Genomic DNA, 17,665 nt, shown 5'->3' with positions numbered 1-17,665 from the left:
GCTACTATACCAAATGAAATTTGAAATGCATCAAAATGATTTTTGACATGAAGGCCTACATGTTTTAAGTTAATTAATTAAATAAGGATTGATAATCAATTAGTAAGTTGACAGTGATGGTTCTATTAGGACAGAGAGGGAGAAAAGTCTTCATCTGATGAAACATCCTTTTTTATTGATGACTGGTTATTTGACCTTTGATTGAGTTTGAGGTAGGAGCTATCAGTGGATTACCCTCCTTTAGTGGTATTTCCTCCGCAAATTAGTTAATTCAATTTAAACCCTATGATCTATGACATCACAGCAATTATGTTGCTGGTGTAGGACCCCCTATGTTCCTGAATTTTTCTGTTTTTTTTTTTTTTTTAACGAATAGTCGTCTCTGGAATGTAAATCTCCTCATTGACAAAAGCTTTCACTATTATGGTTTTAACAATCTGTTCCTCTGATTCAAATTTTTGAAAGTTATTTTGCATTTATCAATAAATTGAAGTGAAGATATGCTGTGGATAAAAAATATCTTTAAACTATACATACATATTTCTAAACAAGTTAAAACTAAATAAAATAACATAATTTAGTTTGCTAATATACAGAAACATCTTTAATTATTTAAAGCAAATTCAAGAGGAATCAATGAATATAGGAACTTGCGTGCTGTTAATTGGTTAGAAAATCTGTTTTCTGTTTTATACGTATTGTCAATTAAAACATAACAACATAATAAAAGTAATTCAATTATTTAATTATGTTTTTCAAATTTAATATTGTTGTCTTTACTGTATATTAGTATAGTATATAAATCATTTCAACTAATTATTGACTTCTGAAGTATCAATACTATTAAATTTAGGTTTTTTTTTCTGTGTTTCGTCATGTTGTTTATAATTACATGTTGGCATTCTTATTTCTACCAATCAACTTATTGTTCATTTTTATTTTTTATTGATAATTTTTTGCATAATTCAATAATAATACAGGAACTTACACCACACCTATTGCCAAGCCACATAAGGTGCAAACAAATATTTAAAAAAAATATATATATTGTATTTTATGAAGCTTTCACTTGTTCAAATTATCAAATTATTCTTAATTTCTTTAGTTAATTCAATTGTTTTGTAATATATGTGCCTACTGTATATTTTATTACAAAATAATGTTAATTTCTTACTGATGTTATCAATGCATCAATGTGGTATTGTTGTTTATAAAATCATTATGCTTTGTCCTCTGTGCCCTTTGATCAGTACCAGGCTGCCTAATTAAATGGGAGGGACTTTGCATTGCCACAGACTTGAGGCAAGGCGTCAGACCTCAATGGGAACAGGGTTAATAGCAAGTACACAGCTGGTCTGACTCAGGGGGCTGCCGAAGTCATTAGCATAGTTTGGGAAGCATGGCGCCTGAGAGGCATGCCTACTCATTAATCATTCAGGATAACTGCCTGCCAGAATGGTGCATCAGAACAGGGGTCTCACCACCCACCAGACCATACCAGATCTGGTTTCAAAAGTACATTAGCTGAGCCACACTAGACACTACACCAAACTACAAAGTAACATGTGCTGGTAATTTACTCCATCAGGGCTAAATTACTGTTTGTTAAAGGGAAATGCCCCTGGTGATTTGTACATCTCCAATCCTACACCACCACAGATGCCAGTTAATGCGCTACTATCTAAAAATATCAAGATGATATTTAAGTGACCAGTAAGGAGAAATTGTCACCAGATATAGCTGGATTCGAAAACACTTCTAGTCTAGTGGTAAAGCTAATGGAAATAAATATTATTGTGGAATAGTTGGCATATTTTGAAGTGATTTCTTCACACAGTTTAAAAGTGAGGGCTAAAACCCAAGAGATTGGCAACAAAGCTAAGTATCAATTTACAATGCAGTCAACTGGACAGCCAAAGGCCTTGGCTCAGATTGGCTTTCTTGATCTAATTAAGAATAGGTTTTTCAATTGAAGACCACTAGCCACTGGCCCTGTTTTACAACTTCACCACAGCTGGAACTATTACATAAATTCTTCTGCACATGCCCAGAGCCAACACAGATGCAGTCTGATTGGTCAATTGCTGGGAAATAAGCAGTGAGGTTATTGGTGGTCACAGAATAACTGGTAACTGGATTTTGTTGCATGTGATCAAAAATATGCCAAGGTTCTGTGCCTCCAGTTAAAAACAAAGCGATATTACTATGTACATGCGGCGTATTTTTTGTTAACATTACATATTTTATGCAATGTACTTTGGTTCAAATTCCCACACTTGTCAAAATATGATTTAACACATTTATTATTTTTTTATCATCGTTTATATTTATTTTTCCTGTATAAATTCACTAAATTGGTATTTTGATAATGACATAATATTTCATGTTATAAAAAAGAAATGATAAAAGTAATTAATTTTTGTGGAACACTTTACTTATTATAATAAATAAAATAAGTAGTTATTGTATCTGAATGATTATAAATAATGAGGATTTTGTGATCAGAGAATAATTATTAAAAAAAAAAAGATAAAAATTCTATTCTGTGTAACAACCATGGGGGCCTGTACCATAGATATTATTATTTTTGTTATTATTATTATTATTACTATTATTATTATTTATTATATTTTTCAAGGGATATTTCCACTATTAGCTATGACTGTTACTTTAATGTTACTTTTCCCAACACCAAAGATTTACGCAAAGTTTTTAATATTATTTTGGCCAATATTACCGTAGGCCTGGGCTGTAGTAAACAGGCTAAAGAGGTATTATTTCAGGAAAGGACTGGGAGATATTTGGTACAATCTTCTAAAAATACCGATAAATTTGGAAAATAATAATTCAGTTCAAACTGTTGGAAAATTTGAAAGTGAACTCAACAACATCAGGTTTGTGTTCTTGTCAAACTCTATTCCATTTTACAGAATGTATCAACCCTAGCAATTACATTTTCATTGCTTTTTATTTTGTTATTTCCTATTAATTTACAACGATTGAAAGAAACAAAACCGTGTTCACGTTCTCACTTTATGGAAATTAAGATGGCAGTAGAGGAAATACCCCCTAAGCTACCGAAAATACAGTGTTGATGTTAAACAGATGAATAGCATATAACAGTGTTGAAAGCAATATTTCCTGGACATATCTTTTTTTTTTAAAGAACTGTCTGCAAAACATTTGAAAAGACCTCAAAAATTCAATTAAAATTTGTTTACTAAAATAGCTGTTTAAAAGGGATCAAATAAGTTATTAACTTCGAACCAGAATTTTTAATTTTTTTTTTTGCTGATTTGCAGATATTTTACATAAATATAGACATTATTTAATACAAATATGTAATTGAAATGTTCCATTTTTTTTAACTTCATGACAGACAGAAATATAAAAACTATTTTAGAGATTAACACTTCTTATATAATTTCTATATAATTATATGTATACATTTTTTTTTCAGGTTTATCAATGCCCGTCGTCGGATAGTCCAGCCCATGATTGACCAGTCGAACCGAGCAGGTAAATCACCTGTTGTAACTGTTTTCAAGTCCAGGAGACGTAAATCATCGTCCAGTCAGTCGCCAGGACCCTCCCCTGGTATGTCTGTACCCCCCACGTCATTGCGCAATTCTGGAAAGCTTACCCCTTGCTACCCCTTCCCCTTTTAAACCAAAAGCATGATGATTGGTGCAGATATTCCGAAATGTTTTTTTTTTTTGTAAGTTTTTCCCCCTACCCATGCAAATTCTATGAAACTTTTGCATGTTTCCCCCTCACAATTTCGTTTCTGAATTAGATAATCTGATTATACGTATAATAGGCTTGGCTTCGATTCAGTTGAGATTGATCATAAAGTCAACCACACTGTTACATATAGTATCCACTGGATGCGACTCAGCCTATTTACTGATTACAGTAATACCCCTCAATTAATAGTGACACTAGTTAATTTTTGATGGCGACCTAGTCCCCTGACGCATTGTTTATGCCCCTATTGAATGTCCCGGCTCCAGATAGGGTCTCTTTTTTTCTTGAACCCGACATACAGACTGAAAGTTGTCACTTCACATGGGAAAACTCTTTTCAGATTGGCAATCAAGAAGCGGTATCATGAGAAATCATTAATGTAAAAAAAGACTCCTCAGTATGAACCGGGTGTATTTCTAGTTTCGGATCTCTTAATTGTGTTTGACAAACATACATGTACTCGATCCGTTTGGCAGCCTAGTTACAGGCGATTCTGTCACATTCGTTCGATCCTTATAGCATAGCATCTTCCGTCGCTATCCCCAAACGTGTGTCTGAAGCTAGAAATCCAACAAACCTTGTATCTTATTCCCGAGAGCAATGACGCTTCACTTTGATATTATCTTGATTGTCCTCTGTACATCTCCTTCCTTCGTCCACATGGCCTACCTCAACTCTCTTTTATTCCCCATAGATGACACATTTCTGTCGTCCCTTTTTTAGCAATAGATCAACAAAAATCAAACGTCTTTTACTCAAATAACACTTAATTTTAACATGTTGTCCTTGCATTGCAAAAAAGTAAAATATTCTATCTCCTAACTCTGGATGATTTCCAGGAAATGCTTGATGTACGTTTAATTAAAAATAAGCTGCATCACCTCCTAAAGATATTTGGAAAATATATTTTAACATCAGAAGTAAAATCACCAATCCGAAGGGAATTTTTAAAATATTCTTGACAGCAAGATCAGTTAAAATATTTTGCATAAATCATGTTATTTAGTCAGTAACTCTGTTCGACAATACTAACAACCAAGAATATATACATCAGTTATACACAATGTCCTTCTCGTTGCATTTCCGTGATTACTACTACAGGATAAACTATCTCTCAATTTAGACTAAAAAGTACAGTATTTTACAATGCAGCTGTGTCTCAGCCCCCTGTCGGGCCCCCTATGCACACCGGATCATTACTTTCTACATTAATAAATATATTTAGTGTCAATATCCATTTTCAAAATTAAGAAAGAAAACGGTTTCATGAATTTTACTATTAAACATTACCCTAGCGCCATTCCATGATTTCTCTAGAATTCATTTGAATCTTGCTTATGTAGCTTCTAAGTAACTTATGAGCAAATTCCTAAGTTGTTTTTCTGGTCTTGTTAGGTTTTCTGCTTTGGTTACAATGATTGAAGCATCACAGTACTTGCGCATGGAGGTTTGCTGATGGCATGACAGCGATTTGATTTGCATGCTTTTCTAATCATCCACTTCTTTTGAACAAAGTGTTTCTTGCACATATTGCTACCTTTGTTTCCTCTATTGCTTTTATGTCCCCCCTCCCCCTCCTTCCAGATGCATGGTACTGCTACAGAGAGAAAACTGACTGATTTACCTCTTCTGGGCTTCAACTGTTTCAACTTTAACAAATTCAAGAAATAATCTATTTTAATAAGCATTTTTGATTTTGTGTTTACAATACAATGCATATTTATAAACCTATACTTTCTTACAAAGAATTTTTGTACAGAATAATACTTTCTGTCTATCTGTGAATTTCAGGTAAGTTACTTGCAAATTTAAATATTTAATTAATTTTGTGGTAATTATCGTAGGATAAACTAAACTATAGCACTATAAATAATTATATTATATTCTTATAAAAATGTAAACAATTATGTATTGTGTATATATGTTAATAGTCACATAATATGAGGCTTGCATCTTAAAACCAGCGTAATGTAGCTAATTGTAAACTGAGTACTTTAATAAGCATGTGGTTACCTTTGACTATAGTAAGTCAATTTCAGTAAAATGACCATCATTTTAAGCTTATAATATAAATATATTTAAAAGTCAGTTTTATTGGTTTGGTCATTGATGGTTGTTTTGGCATGACAAGTCCCATATTGTTAATTGTCTGTTGTTAAATTTGGAAGAAGCTCTTAAACATTCCAGTGAAACTTTTTTAATCAGTAAAAGGTAAGTAGGCTAACAGAATGCCATCAGTTAGTTTAAAACTTTCGCTATAAATGCAGGTAAAAATTGAAATTATCAGTTATACAGTTGAACCTTTTGTAAAGCGACCAACTTTGAGTCCAGGTGAAATAGGTTGCTTACGAATCGCTACAAAAGTACACACCACAAAGGCCAAAACTCCATGTGATGTCGGGTCTCTTGATTGGTACGATTGCTTACCAGAGGTAAAATACCACAGATAAATATAATTAAGTCCAAAAGTGGTCACGGTCTCTTATGAAAGTTTGGTGCATACTAGAGGCATCAAATGCAATCTTAGAATAGGAATATTTTTTTCTTCCTTTGTTACTTTTTTCTGAGCACTCCCTCAAATTGGTGCATTGCGACTTTGTATGATGTGCTTTATACATCAAAGTTTAGATTGGATTGGAAACAAATCAGGCTTTTGGTAAGTGGTATGAGCATAGAGCAAATGGTATGAGAGGTGGTTGAACAAAAAAGGTTAAACTGTATATAGGCTTTTAGTAACTGATCACTTAAATAGGTGGTGGCCTACAAGAGGTGGTCACACAGAGAGGTTCAACGGTTTACATGTAAGATATGCTGGGGCGGATGCAGAATTTGGCGGTAGGGGGTGTGTGAGCATCTACCTCATTGCCAGAGTTTTAGCTCGGTTTCCACAGAATCGCTCACCCTATCGGCGACAGTTGTGGTTCACAGACGAATCAGGGTGCCTTTCCAATTGCACAGGTTAGCCAACAATGCACCCTGATTCGTCTGCGTCTGCAGTGCAGTCGGAAAAGTTGAACCATGTTCAACCTTCCCCACAAATGTAGGCGAGCGATTCTATGGAAACCGAGCTTTAACCTGACTATTGCACATGTGGGGGTCTGTGAGTGGGTGGGGTCATCAGAAGAGAACGTTTGCTTGTTCTGTCGCTAGAAGACTATTTTAGACGTGGGGCAGGTTGGTTTGCGATAGTCTTGGGGCTCTCCTAGCTTTGAAAAGTTTTGTTTTTTAGATGCTGAGGAATGCACTTACGTGCATTACAAGACTTCTATAGATGAATGAATACACACTGAATTCATAGTTTTCCCCCATTTTACCATGGACAATTAATAATTGCGATGATGAAGATGATGATGATGTGATGATGATGAGGAGGAGGAGGCATCGTTGCAGGTGATGACAGGCTCCTGTGCAAGGTTAATTAACAGACCCTTTAATATGAGTGTCAACCGAGGCCGTATCCAAAGTTTGTCGTCACATTTTCAATGCACATAATCGGACAACAGTAATCATCCACAATTTATATAATCAGTACATTCTCGACTGTCAGGAAGATATCATTATTATTATTATCTGAAAAAAATTATGTTATATGCATGCTTGGAAGTGGAAACTTTAACCTAAAAGTTTGATACATATTTTATGTTGTTTGTTGAATGGTCTTTAATGATATTATATTCTAATATGACCACAACATAAATGAAGAACACTTTGTCACCTACAAAGTTCAGACCCATATACATTTATATTTCCTTAGGCCTAAATCTCTTTGTATCCATTTTCAGGAAATTTATGAATGCACCAACGTGGGAATTTTTTTATGTTGTTTGTTGAATGGTCTTCTTTAAAAATATTAGTCTAATTTGTCCATTCTTTAAATGTTTAATAGATAGTACAGAGAATTATGATTGTTTATCAAAATCATTATACATATGTTAAATCAAATTTTTTTTAAATAAATAAATTTTAAAAATACATTTTCAGTGCACGTGCCGATGTGGAAAGATTAACTTAATAATCTTGTTAATAATGTGGATCTAAACTTTTAATTGTAACTTCAGGAAAAATAATAATGCATTTTTATTGTACCGCCACCAGCTGGGAAAGTAATTAAATATGCATAAATGTCTTCTGTGATTGGTTGATTGCCAACATTTCAATGGTTAGTAGGTGGACGGTCGGATATAATGCGTAACTCTCATAATAATTTTATATTTCGAAAAATTATTTGGAATATATGATCACGTTCCATGATAGATTACATCCAAAGTGTGCCCCTAAGCCAAAATTTGAAAATTAAATAAATTGTGTTTTTCCGAATCACGACAGACTGAATAGATTAGGCCTACTGGTTAAAATGTAAACATTTAAGATTTTATTTTTAAATCACAGAAAATCATAAATTTATATTCACTACATTCTCAACTGTCATGGAAATGTGGACCTTATCAAATTTGGTTGGGTGCATTATACACACTCTTCATAACACCCCACCTACTGGAAACTTTACCTTTTTTTTTTTGCCAATTAATGCAGTATTATATGCTTATTAGATATCTTCTCAATTTCTCAGTATAATTTTTTTTCCACTTCCAACGCTGTATGATTTGAAACTTACATACCATTCACGTCGTTGCTCTTCTTCAGATTCCGTGTTCATTTTCAGCCTCTCAGTGCTCGGTGGTCATTTTTGACTTTCTTTTTAGATGTACTGTATCAAAGTGTGTTCGTAAGTTTTAAGGTCTAGGTCTACAATTAGGCTACCAACTCCATTAAAGACTTGTTTTTTTTTAGCGAATAGCATTCGTTAAAATAATGAAATAATAATTCAATTATCAAAAAGTAATAATTAAAATAATATGTTTTCGCTTTGGTGTAATTTTGGAATAACAAAATATAATAAAATTGTATATACCTTTCAATAAGCTTATAAGAATCAACGCACATGTACAGCCTGTCGTCCCTGTGATTGATTTTGTATTAACCATACATTGTGACATAAATCATAATACTGTAATAATAATATAAGAACTCAACAGTGTACCGTACGTTATCGCACAGCCGACTTAATTACAGTCCCAATTTGATTAATACTTAGACCATGCAAAAAGTTTATTTTGTCTATATATTTTGTCTTTGGTTTAGGTAGGGGGAATTTCTGACAGAAAGTGTTGGAATTCGCCAGACCACCAGGCACTGCTATCATTTTATATTGGCGAACGGTGCGAAGAGATCTGGATCCGCGCCTACCCGGAAATTGCACTCTCATACCTTACAACAATACAATACAACAATTATTTTTCTTGATACAATTTAGGGGGGTGCGACCGTGCCGTCTGCACTCCCTCTGCATCCGCCCTAGATATGCATTGTTGGTAACATAAATTTGAATGATCTGCAACATCTGTCTTCTGAATGGTTATTTAAAGATTCTCTTCTTCAAAATACAAACTGGTTTAGATATCTATGATCCTTGATACATGCATGCATTAAATATTTGGAATTTCTGTCAAGGGTTTTGTCAAGACAGTTAAATATAATTGCATTTCCCTTCTTGTCTTTTGTTCTTGCAGTGCCTGGCGGGCTCGGAGGTGGCCCAGGTTATGGTTCTGATAACCAACCAATCGGCAGCTTCATGATGGATAGCCAGCAACCACCGATGCACTTGCGCCCACCGGGTAATGACTGGCACCCTCACCTGTACTAAACAGGTTGCTGTTACGTTTTTTACACTCTTCTTATTTGGACGGGCCTCCGCCAACCAACTAACATCATCTTGGACAGTAAATTTACATATTGTAGATGGACTCATCTCCAACTAGATCAAAACAATATCTTGCATGTTAAGTTTACATTTCTTGAGCAACTTCATAAATGCATCATCACATACAACTTGGCTAACATGCATATTGTATGTCACTCTGGAAAACAAAAACATCATCTCACAAAATCTATATATTGACGTGAGTCAAAGTTGATGAGCTTGATTCTTGTAGATGGAACCGACTCAACCAACATACATAATTTTTTTTTAAATTGATAAACTAAAAAATATCGTCTCACTAAACTTTATAAATTACTAAATTTTATATTGATGCGAGTCGAACATGATGAGCTTGATTCTGGTAGACGGAACCAGCAAACATAATTTTTAAAGAAATTAATGAAATTAAAAATATCATCTCACTAAACTTGAATATTTTATATCGAAGTGAGTCGAATATGATGAACTTGATTCTTGTAGATGGAAGTGACTCAACCAACAAACATCATCTAAAATAAAACTTGATAAACTTAAAAATATCATCTCACAAAACTTGAGTATTTTATATTGAAGTGAGTCAAACATGATGAGCATGATTCTTGTTGATGAAGCGATCAACCAACAAATAATTTTAAAAAAAAATTGATAAACTTAAAAATATCATCTCTCTAAACTTGAATATTTTATGCTGAAGTGAGTTGAACATGATGAGTTTCATTCTTGTAGATGGAAGTGCTTCAACTGACAAATATCATCTAAAAAAATTTGATATGCTTAAAAATATCTTCTCACAAAAATTGAGTTTTTTATATTGAATTTAGTCAAACATGATGATCTTGATTCTTGTAGATGGAGTGAGTCAACTAACAAACATCATCTCAACAAAACTTGATAAAACAGTCAAGTTTAGAGGTGAAAGTGGTTAAACTAACAAAAAATATAACTTACACATTGATAAACCTCACAAATAAAAAAAAAGTCATTTTGCAATACTTGAATATAATATATGGAAGTGGGTATCCTTTCACACAATGTGGTGAACTTAAAAACATCTTGCAAATTTTGACTCCTTTTGCGGGAAAGTGGTTCAACCAACAAACGGATATTATTGTACACAACTTGATAAATGTTTGTGGCTCAATGAAAAAAGATATATGGTCTCACAAAATGTGATAAAATTAAAAACATCATCTTGACAAAATTGAAATATATATATCTTGGTATTTTTATGCAATAATACATATAAAATTTACAAACTTAATCCATAAGCAGCCAAAAGCTGAATTGAGGATTTAATTTTACAGAAAAAATTATGATAATGAAACACAATCAACAAACATAACATCATCTCACAAATTTATAAATTTTAACATATTCTCACATAATTTTATAAACTTGCAGACATCGTCTTTTGATAAATATGCATGAACATAAAACTGAACTTAAACTTTTTATAAAGATAGGTACAAACATATAAATTAGAAATTTATAAATTAAAAAATATCTTACAACTTGATACTCTTTCAAACAATATTTGATAAACTTGCAAACATCATCTCACATCTGGAAAATATGCATGAAAAAAAACTTGTACATCTTAATAAACGTTTTATAAAGATGGGTACAAACATGGCATTATCTCACACAAATCTATAAATTTAAAAGCATCATCTCACACAAGTGAAAAAAAAATATGCATGAACACCTTTAATAAACTTTTTATAAAGATTGGTACAAACATAACATCACCTCACAACTTGATACTCTTTCAGACATATTTGATAAACTTGCAACCATCATCCCACACAACACCTTTTCATAAACTTTTTTATAAAGATGGGTACAAACATAACATGAACTCACACAAATTTATAAATTTAAAAGCATTATCTCACGCAAGTGGAAAAATATGCATGAACACCTTGTACAGCCTAATAAACTTTTGATAAAGATGGGTACAAACATATCATCATCTCACAACTTGATACTCATTCAAACATATTTGATGAACTTGCAGACATTATCTCACACAACTGGATAAATATGCATGAAGACATTTGATAAACTTTTTATAAAGATGGGTACAAACATAACATGATCTCACACAAATCTATACATTTAAAAACATCATCTCACACCAGTGGCAAAATATGTATGAACACCTTGTACAACTTAATATACTTTGTACAAACATGCTCTTATAATCTAAATTACTTCCACTTCTGCCAATTATCACAATGAGAATTGCCTGAGGTGTAGTTAGTCACATCAAAGGATTTTTGAGTGGAACATTAAATTATGAATACCAAATAACATAAGTACTCAGCAATTAGATTTACCACTTTACATCACAGTGATCATTATTTATTGAAATTAACATTGTATATTTCAATTTCCATCCATATACAACATTGCTCATCATACACAGGGACTTCATTCAAACAGCCCCCTGTACTGATGCATCGCTAGTAAATAGATGTAGTTTAGAAGATTTGCTATGAGTATTAGTTTAAGTGCATAATAATGTAGTCAATGTTTATACATGTAAAGTGGTTATCGTTGACTATTCTTGTTTTTGTTTATATCAAATGTGGCCCAAGGCAATGTGTAGACTTGTTTAGTTGCATAGTTTTGCACCAAAATTAAAACTAACTGTACTTTAGTAAAATCTGTGTCTTCAGTATTAATTACAAATTTAAACTTATGAATAAAGATTATTTCATAATATTCAGACACAATTTCAGAGAAAGATGGTGATAATAAAGGTATATACTGAATACAAAAAGAGAGTTAACACTAAAATATATTAATTAGAATATGATCAGTTTTGCCTATGATGTATTATTCTTAAAAAATTGGTTGATTTAGCAATTTCAAGTTCAGTTTCCGTACAGATCATATGATTTGTGTTTCATTAACCCCTCGTGAATGAAATCATTAATATTTTGGTATCATAATTGAGTAGTAAAAGATATAGCAGCAAGGCTTCAAGTTTTATTGAGTAGTAAAAGATATAGCAGCAAGGCTTCAAGTTTTTAATTTAAAAGATTTGACTTTGAGACCAACACTGGTTACTTTATCTACATTGGTCTCTTGTTACTCAAAAGCATAAATGGTGTGATAGGGCGTAGATGATTTTTACTGAACTTATTCTGATGCTAAGCCGCATGGTTTGGAATGCTCTTCCAGGAGTAGGGGGGAGGCTCCAAATTGTTTGTGATAAATGCACATTTTGACCTAAGAAAAGTTGCTATTTATTTTATGTAAAATTAATATTGTAAGACCATTACATATTTGGACTATAATTATAATACATAATAGTCTAGGACCCTCTACATGTTCATACCAGGTGACCCCTAAGGTCCGATAACCAGACATTCTCCATGTGTCCTATGTTCATTCGCCTAGTACAGCCAGAATTTTGCTTACTGATTAAATTTACCTTGTTCGGCAAACTAACATCTGTTTATTACTACTAATTCTTACAATTATACAGTGAGAATGGTCGTAATTAAATGAGTAGGTTATAGGTAGGTTTAAAAATTGAGTTTAAACATGTGTTTCGTAGATGTTCATCATTTTTTTTCTTTTCATTTTTCACAGGTGCTGATATTATGACATCATCAATGTCCAGTATGAACATGAGTTTGTCATCTGGAGGCTCTACCTATGCCCACCCACAGATCTCCCAGTTCCATCCATCTGTCCATTCGCAGGCGATGCTCCTACCGAGCCATGCCCATCACGCCATGATGATGGCTCACCCATCCCCCAATCATGGTATGAGCTTATCATCTGCACACAGTCCGCCTGCCCTTATGAACCCTGCTGATGCGGTGTCACAGTCACATATGGACCTCCACTCAAATTGACCATTGTTTTCAAGACTGAAGCATACTACCGACCGTCCCAATTTGTGATACATTTGCCGTCCTTGTTTTGATGCTTCGTCGATTATCGTAGCTTCAGAAATATGATGTTACGTGGCTAAACTTCTTGTAATATCCCTTGCACTGTGGTCGCGTGCTACCTTGGACCTACTGGGTCTGTTGCTGTCCCAATCATATGAGTCACTGGGATAAACCTTGTAGTTTAGATAATTCATGAAAGGTGAAGAAAATTGCTCTTAAAATCTTGTTGTTGTCTGAAATGTTTCTGGTGTCTCTACAGCTTGTGTTGAATTCTACGCAATCATTCATAAACTCTACACAAGTCTGGTATAGACTAATCCAGCTAAAAATATTAGGGTTAAGCTATTTTTAGTCAATTGTCAGAAACGTTACCTTGGCTTTATTCCATCCATTTTTCATTTGTAACAGCCTGAAATATTCTGATATTTAACAAACATTCTCTCTTTAACCTTGCATAACAGGTAATATATTGTTTGACTGAATAATTAGACCTTTTCTCAAAATTTGTACTGATGGTATGGTATTTAAATTTTTGAAGTAAAAATCTACATTTTATTGGTGAAATAATGTTATATCATAGTGCCAAGATATTTTCATCAAATTTTTCGAAACTAGAGTTTAGGAAATATTGCCAAACAATTTGCATTCTAACATATTCTTACAAAACAAAATTTTTGCAGAACTCTGCAGTGGGTAAGTGTTTTAACATATAACTTGATGTACACTGTAAGTATTATGTATATACATAGGCCTATTTATAGTGTACAACATAATGTGTCATTACACAATAAAGTGTATAGTATCCTATAATTACATTATCCCTTTTATCCTTTTCTATTCATTTTTTATGTTGTTTTCTGCCTACAGTAATATTCTGGAAAAATTTAGCCAGTATCTTGCAATATACATAGGTACTGTTGTTTTCAAGTCCTATTATTATCTATTTACTATTTTTTATTGGGGTTTGTTTGTTTTTTCAGTCGATGCCTTGATTGTTGATACCTTTTTCTATTTAAAAAAATAATATATATTAAATTTTCTGCAATTATTCAAAAGTCACTAGTCACTATTTTAAATGTTGGCAACAGTGTTGAAATCAATAACACTTGGGTTGATTCTTAAGGTGCCTAAAGTTGTCGATCATTCGGTATCTATTTGCATTCAACTACAATTTAGTGGATAATGGATGGATTTCAAATTACTTTTTATTTCACTTCATCGTTTTTAATATTCAAATAATTTGGAGGATCATTAGGAGGTGCTTAGAAAAAGAAAATCTGTGAAAAAATGGCAATTCATCAACCTAAATACTATTATTACTAATATTATAGTATTCAAAAGGAATATGAAGTTCATAAAAGCATAAAGTGTGCTTGTTCGGTAATTCCCAGTACATTTTGTTTAACATTTTAACCTTTGTCTTTTCCTTGCCAGTCTTCTTGGTAAATAGGGGCAACAAAAAGAAAATCCCATGCGCATTATCTAGTTAATGTCAAAGGTTTTATCCTACTGTATGTTTTAGTGTAAATAGACTTTGGGGAGAAATATATGTATAGGTAAATGTTAGTACATGGTCTTGAAATCCATGTTCAGCCGTCTTTCTTCGTCTGTTATTGTCTTTAATCATCGTAAAAGTTCTCTACGAGAATTTGAAAATACAGCAAACCTTTGAAGAATTTCATAATGTAAAGTGCGTCAAAATGTGATAGATGTTAGAGATAAGTGGTCCGTCGTTTTTTTAAACGTATATAATGTCTAAAGAATGTTGCTATTTTTCTTTGCCTCTCTTCTGATTAAACCGATTTTGTGATTTTCTCAAATGATATTTGTTTATAAATATTACAAGAAATTACCTCAAAAAACGACAATGGCGGAATAGAACAGAAAAAAAGTAAATAACGGAATATTCACTATTTTAATTAATATTCATTGTAATTTATATTAAGGATGGTGATGAATATTCATGAAGTTATTCGATATTAATTGTGTTAATATATATTCATGAAGTTAATTAATATTCATGAAGTTAATTAATATTGATGATAAATAAGCATTCTGCTATTGACTGTAAAATTGTACCATGTTAAAATTGAATGGATTTATGAATATTTATTGCACATGCGTCGTATTGATATCATATGTTGATGAGGGATATTCATAATTGTGTATTGGACGATAATGAATATTCATATTAAATTGCATATTGCTCTTGTATTTATTGATAGTTTGAAGGTACCCACGCTCACAAATATATTAATGATTATTCAGAATGTATACAGTACAGTGTACAAAGACCTTGTGTTCACTTGTATATACAGTCGCTTATAAAAATTAAATGACGTTTACAGTCTGTTGTTAAAATTTAAATACATGTCAGTTTGGTGAGAAACTGGCTTAAGAATGTAAGTGAAGGAATGTTGAAGTGGATACATTGTTGAATTATGGGTTGATATCTGCGGCCGGGAAATGTTACACATCCCATCCTTATCCTGTCGTATACGTAGTTAATATATCTTCTCCATATCAATACACAGCACGTTCAGCTGTTTTGAAAATATGTACGGCAATCATTTTTTGTAAATCTAATTGTTGAAAGGGATTTTTCTGATGTTTATATGAAACATCAGATCTCAACAAACCATTTGGGACAGTGCATCCACTTTGTTATATGTATGTATACAAGTACTCGTGAGGGGAAACGTGTAGTAATAAATATTTATACCGAAACTTATTTTAATATAAAAATGGAAATTCAACGTGAAATTGAATCGAATAAAAGGTGTATGTTGGAATTGAGAAAAGTTGTGTAAGGCGTCCTTTACAAGAGTTTCATTGTTGGTTTTGAAACTCTCGCATTATCCAATTACAAATTTGGATCATTTCCTTGTTCATGGTAGGAATACCGAATCCGGATTTCATCCGCGTTTGTAAATAAACACAATTCCAACCTAAATTTTATTTGATTCGGTTTCCAGTTGTTATCGTTCTTTATTATTTTTATTTTTAATACATTATTTTAATTTATTGGTTTCGTTGGAACAACATCACGATCTAAAGAGATCGAGATAGTGTTGGTTTTTTTTCTCATGTGGTAAACTATAGCAGACTGCTTGAATAAAAACTGTGAGAGAAGAGGACAGTCTTGTTTATTTTTCGTGTAAATATATAGATAGATAGGTAGATATAAAATTTAAAATAATCCAAAACAGTATACTATCAACAAAATATAGTAATCTAACATTTAAAATTATAGTAATCTAACATTAAAACATGCAAATTAAGATAATGACCATTGATGAGACAGAAAGTATAAATATTTAACTAAAACAGAAATTTACTGACTGGAAGAAAAATTGTTTTAAAAAATCATAGAACTTTGAAAGATATATATTATAAACAGGACCAAAACAAAATACAGATCTCTGATGACACAGCTTTGCGAGGAAGGTTTCTTGACATGTATCAGCGAACATCTTCCTAATGATGTGACTCAAACCTGACCATGCGTCGATTGATAGATGATTTTTCTTTTACTGTGACGAGTATTTCCTTATAGTGCAACTTATCGTAACATTTATTTCGTTGACTTTCTCATAGACTGGGTTCCAGTCCTAAACTTTGTCTTAATCAGTTAAAAAGCTGGAAAATCGATTTTGGCACCAATGGCGTTCCATATTACCTATTTGCTTGGCGTTTCATAGTATACTTTTTCTTGGATTCTAATTCGCATCAAAAAAGCTTCTCGACATACTGTAAACTGACGCTGGTGGCGCTTTCCGAAATATGCTAATACTACGAAAAATCAATAATTAGAGACTTGTGGCAAGTCTAACTTTCACAATGATGCATCTTGCTCTCACCAATGAAGCAGGCTGACCATTCACCACTTTCAAACAACCCTATTAGCTTCCCGTTTCTGACGATTCAAAGTTCTACTCATTACCTTTAAATGTTTACATGATTTAGCTCCGTCGTATCTCTGAGAGCTTATTTCTATTTGTCAGCCCTAGTCGTCGTCTTCGTTCTTCTTCCGAGAAGTCTATACTCGGACTTAACGTGCGCGTACGCGTGTGTCAACATTTACGTATGCATAAAACCATGAATATTTTTAATCACTTATAGCTCCATAGGATGAAAGGTGACCCCCAATTTTTATTACATATTCTGAAAGCACATGAGTTGTAGATACGATTTTATAGATCATATTGGCTGATCGGACATTGTGACGTCATCATATTACCATTTG

The 17,665-nt window shown here is 32.7% G+C and overlaps 1 protein-coding gene across 5 annotated transcripts in view; it reads left to right on the top strand.

The window, feature by feature from the left end:
* Window positions 1–16,556, top strand: part of LOC117120090 (homeobox protein Meis1-like) — a 119,185-nt gene extending 102,629 nt beyond the window's left edge. For 4 of the 5 annotated variants that reach the window (XM_033265092.1, XM_033265091.1, XM_033265094.1 and 1 more), the window contains 3 exons: window positions 3,461–3,519; window positions 9,318–9,422; window positions 13,112–16,556. In XM_033265092.1, coding sequence (XP_033120983.1) covers window positions 3,461–3,519; window positions 9,318–9,422; window positions 13,112–13,380 — 433 coding nt within the window. In that variant the 3' untranslated portion in view covers window positions 13,381–16,556. Of the gene's footprint in view, window positions 1–3,460; window positions 3,520–9,317; window positions 9,456–13,111 lie in introns of all 5 variants that reach the window. The other variant, XM_033265095.1, reaches the window with a different exon arrangement.
* The last annotated feature ends 1,109 nt before the right edge of the window (window positions 16,557–17,665 follow it).

Source organism: Anneissia japonica, unplaced genomic scaffold (assembly GCF_011630105.1).
Source record: "Anneissia japonica isolate Jap-2015-1 unplaced genomic scaffold, ASM1163010v1 scaffold401_len1656234_cov178, whole genome shotgun sequence".
In the NCBI taxonomy this organism is placed as follows: Eukaryota; Metazoa; Echinodermata; class Crinoidea; order Comatulida; family Comatulidae; genus Anneissia; species Anneissia japonica.
Note: the sequence above shows the minus strand (reverse complement) of the source record. Positions and strands in the feature narration are given on the sequence as shown.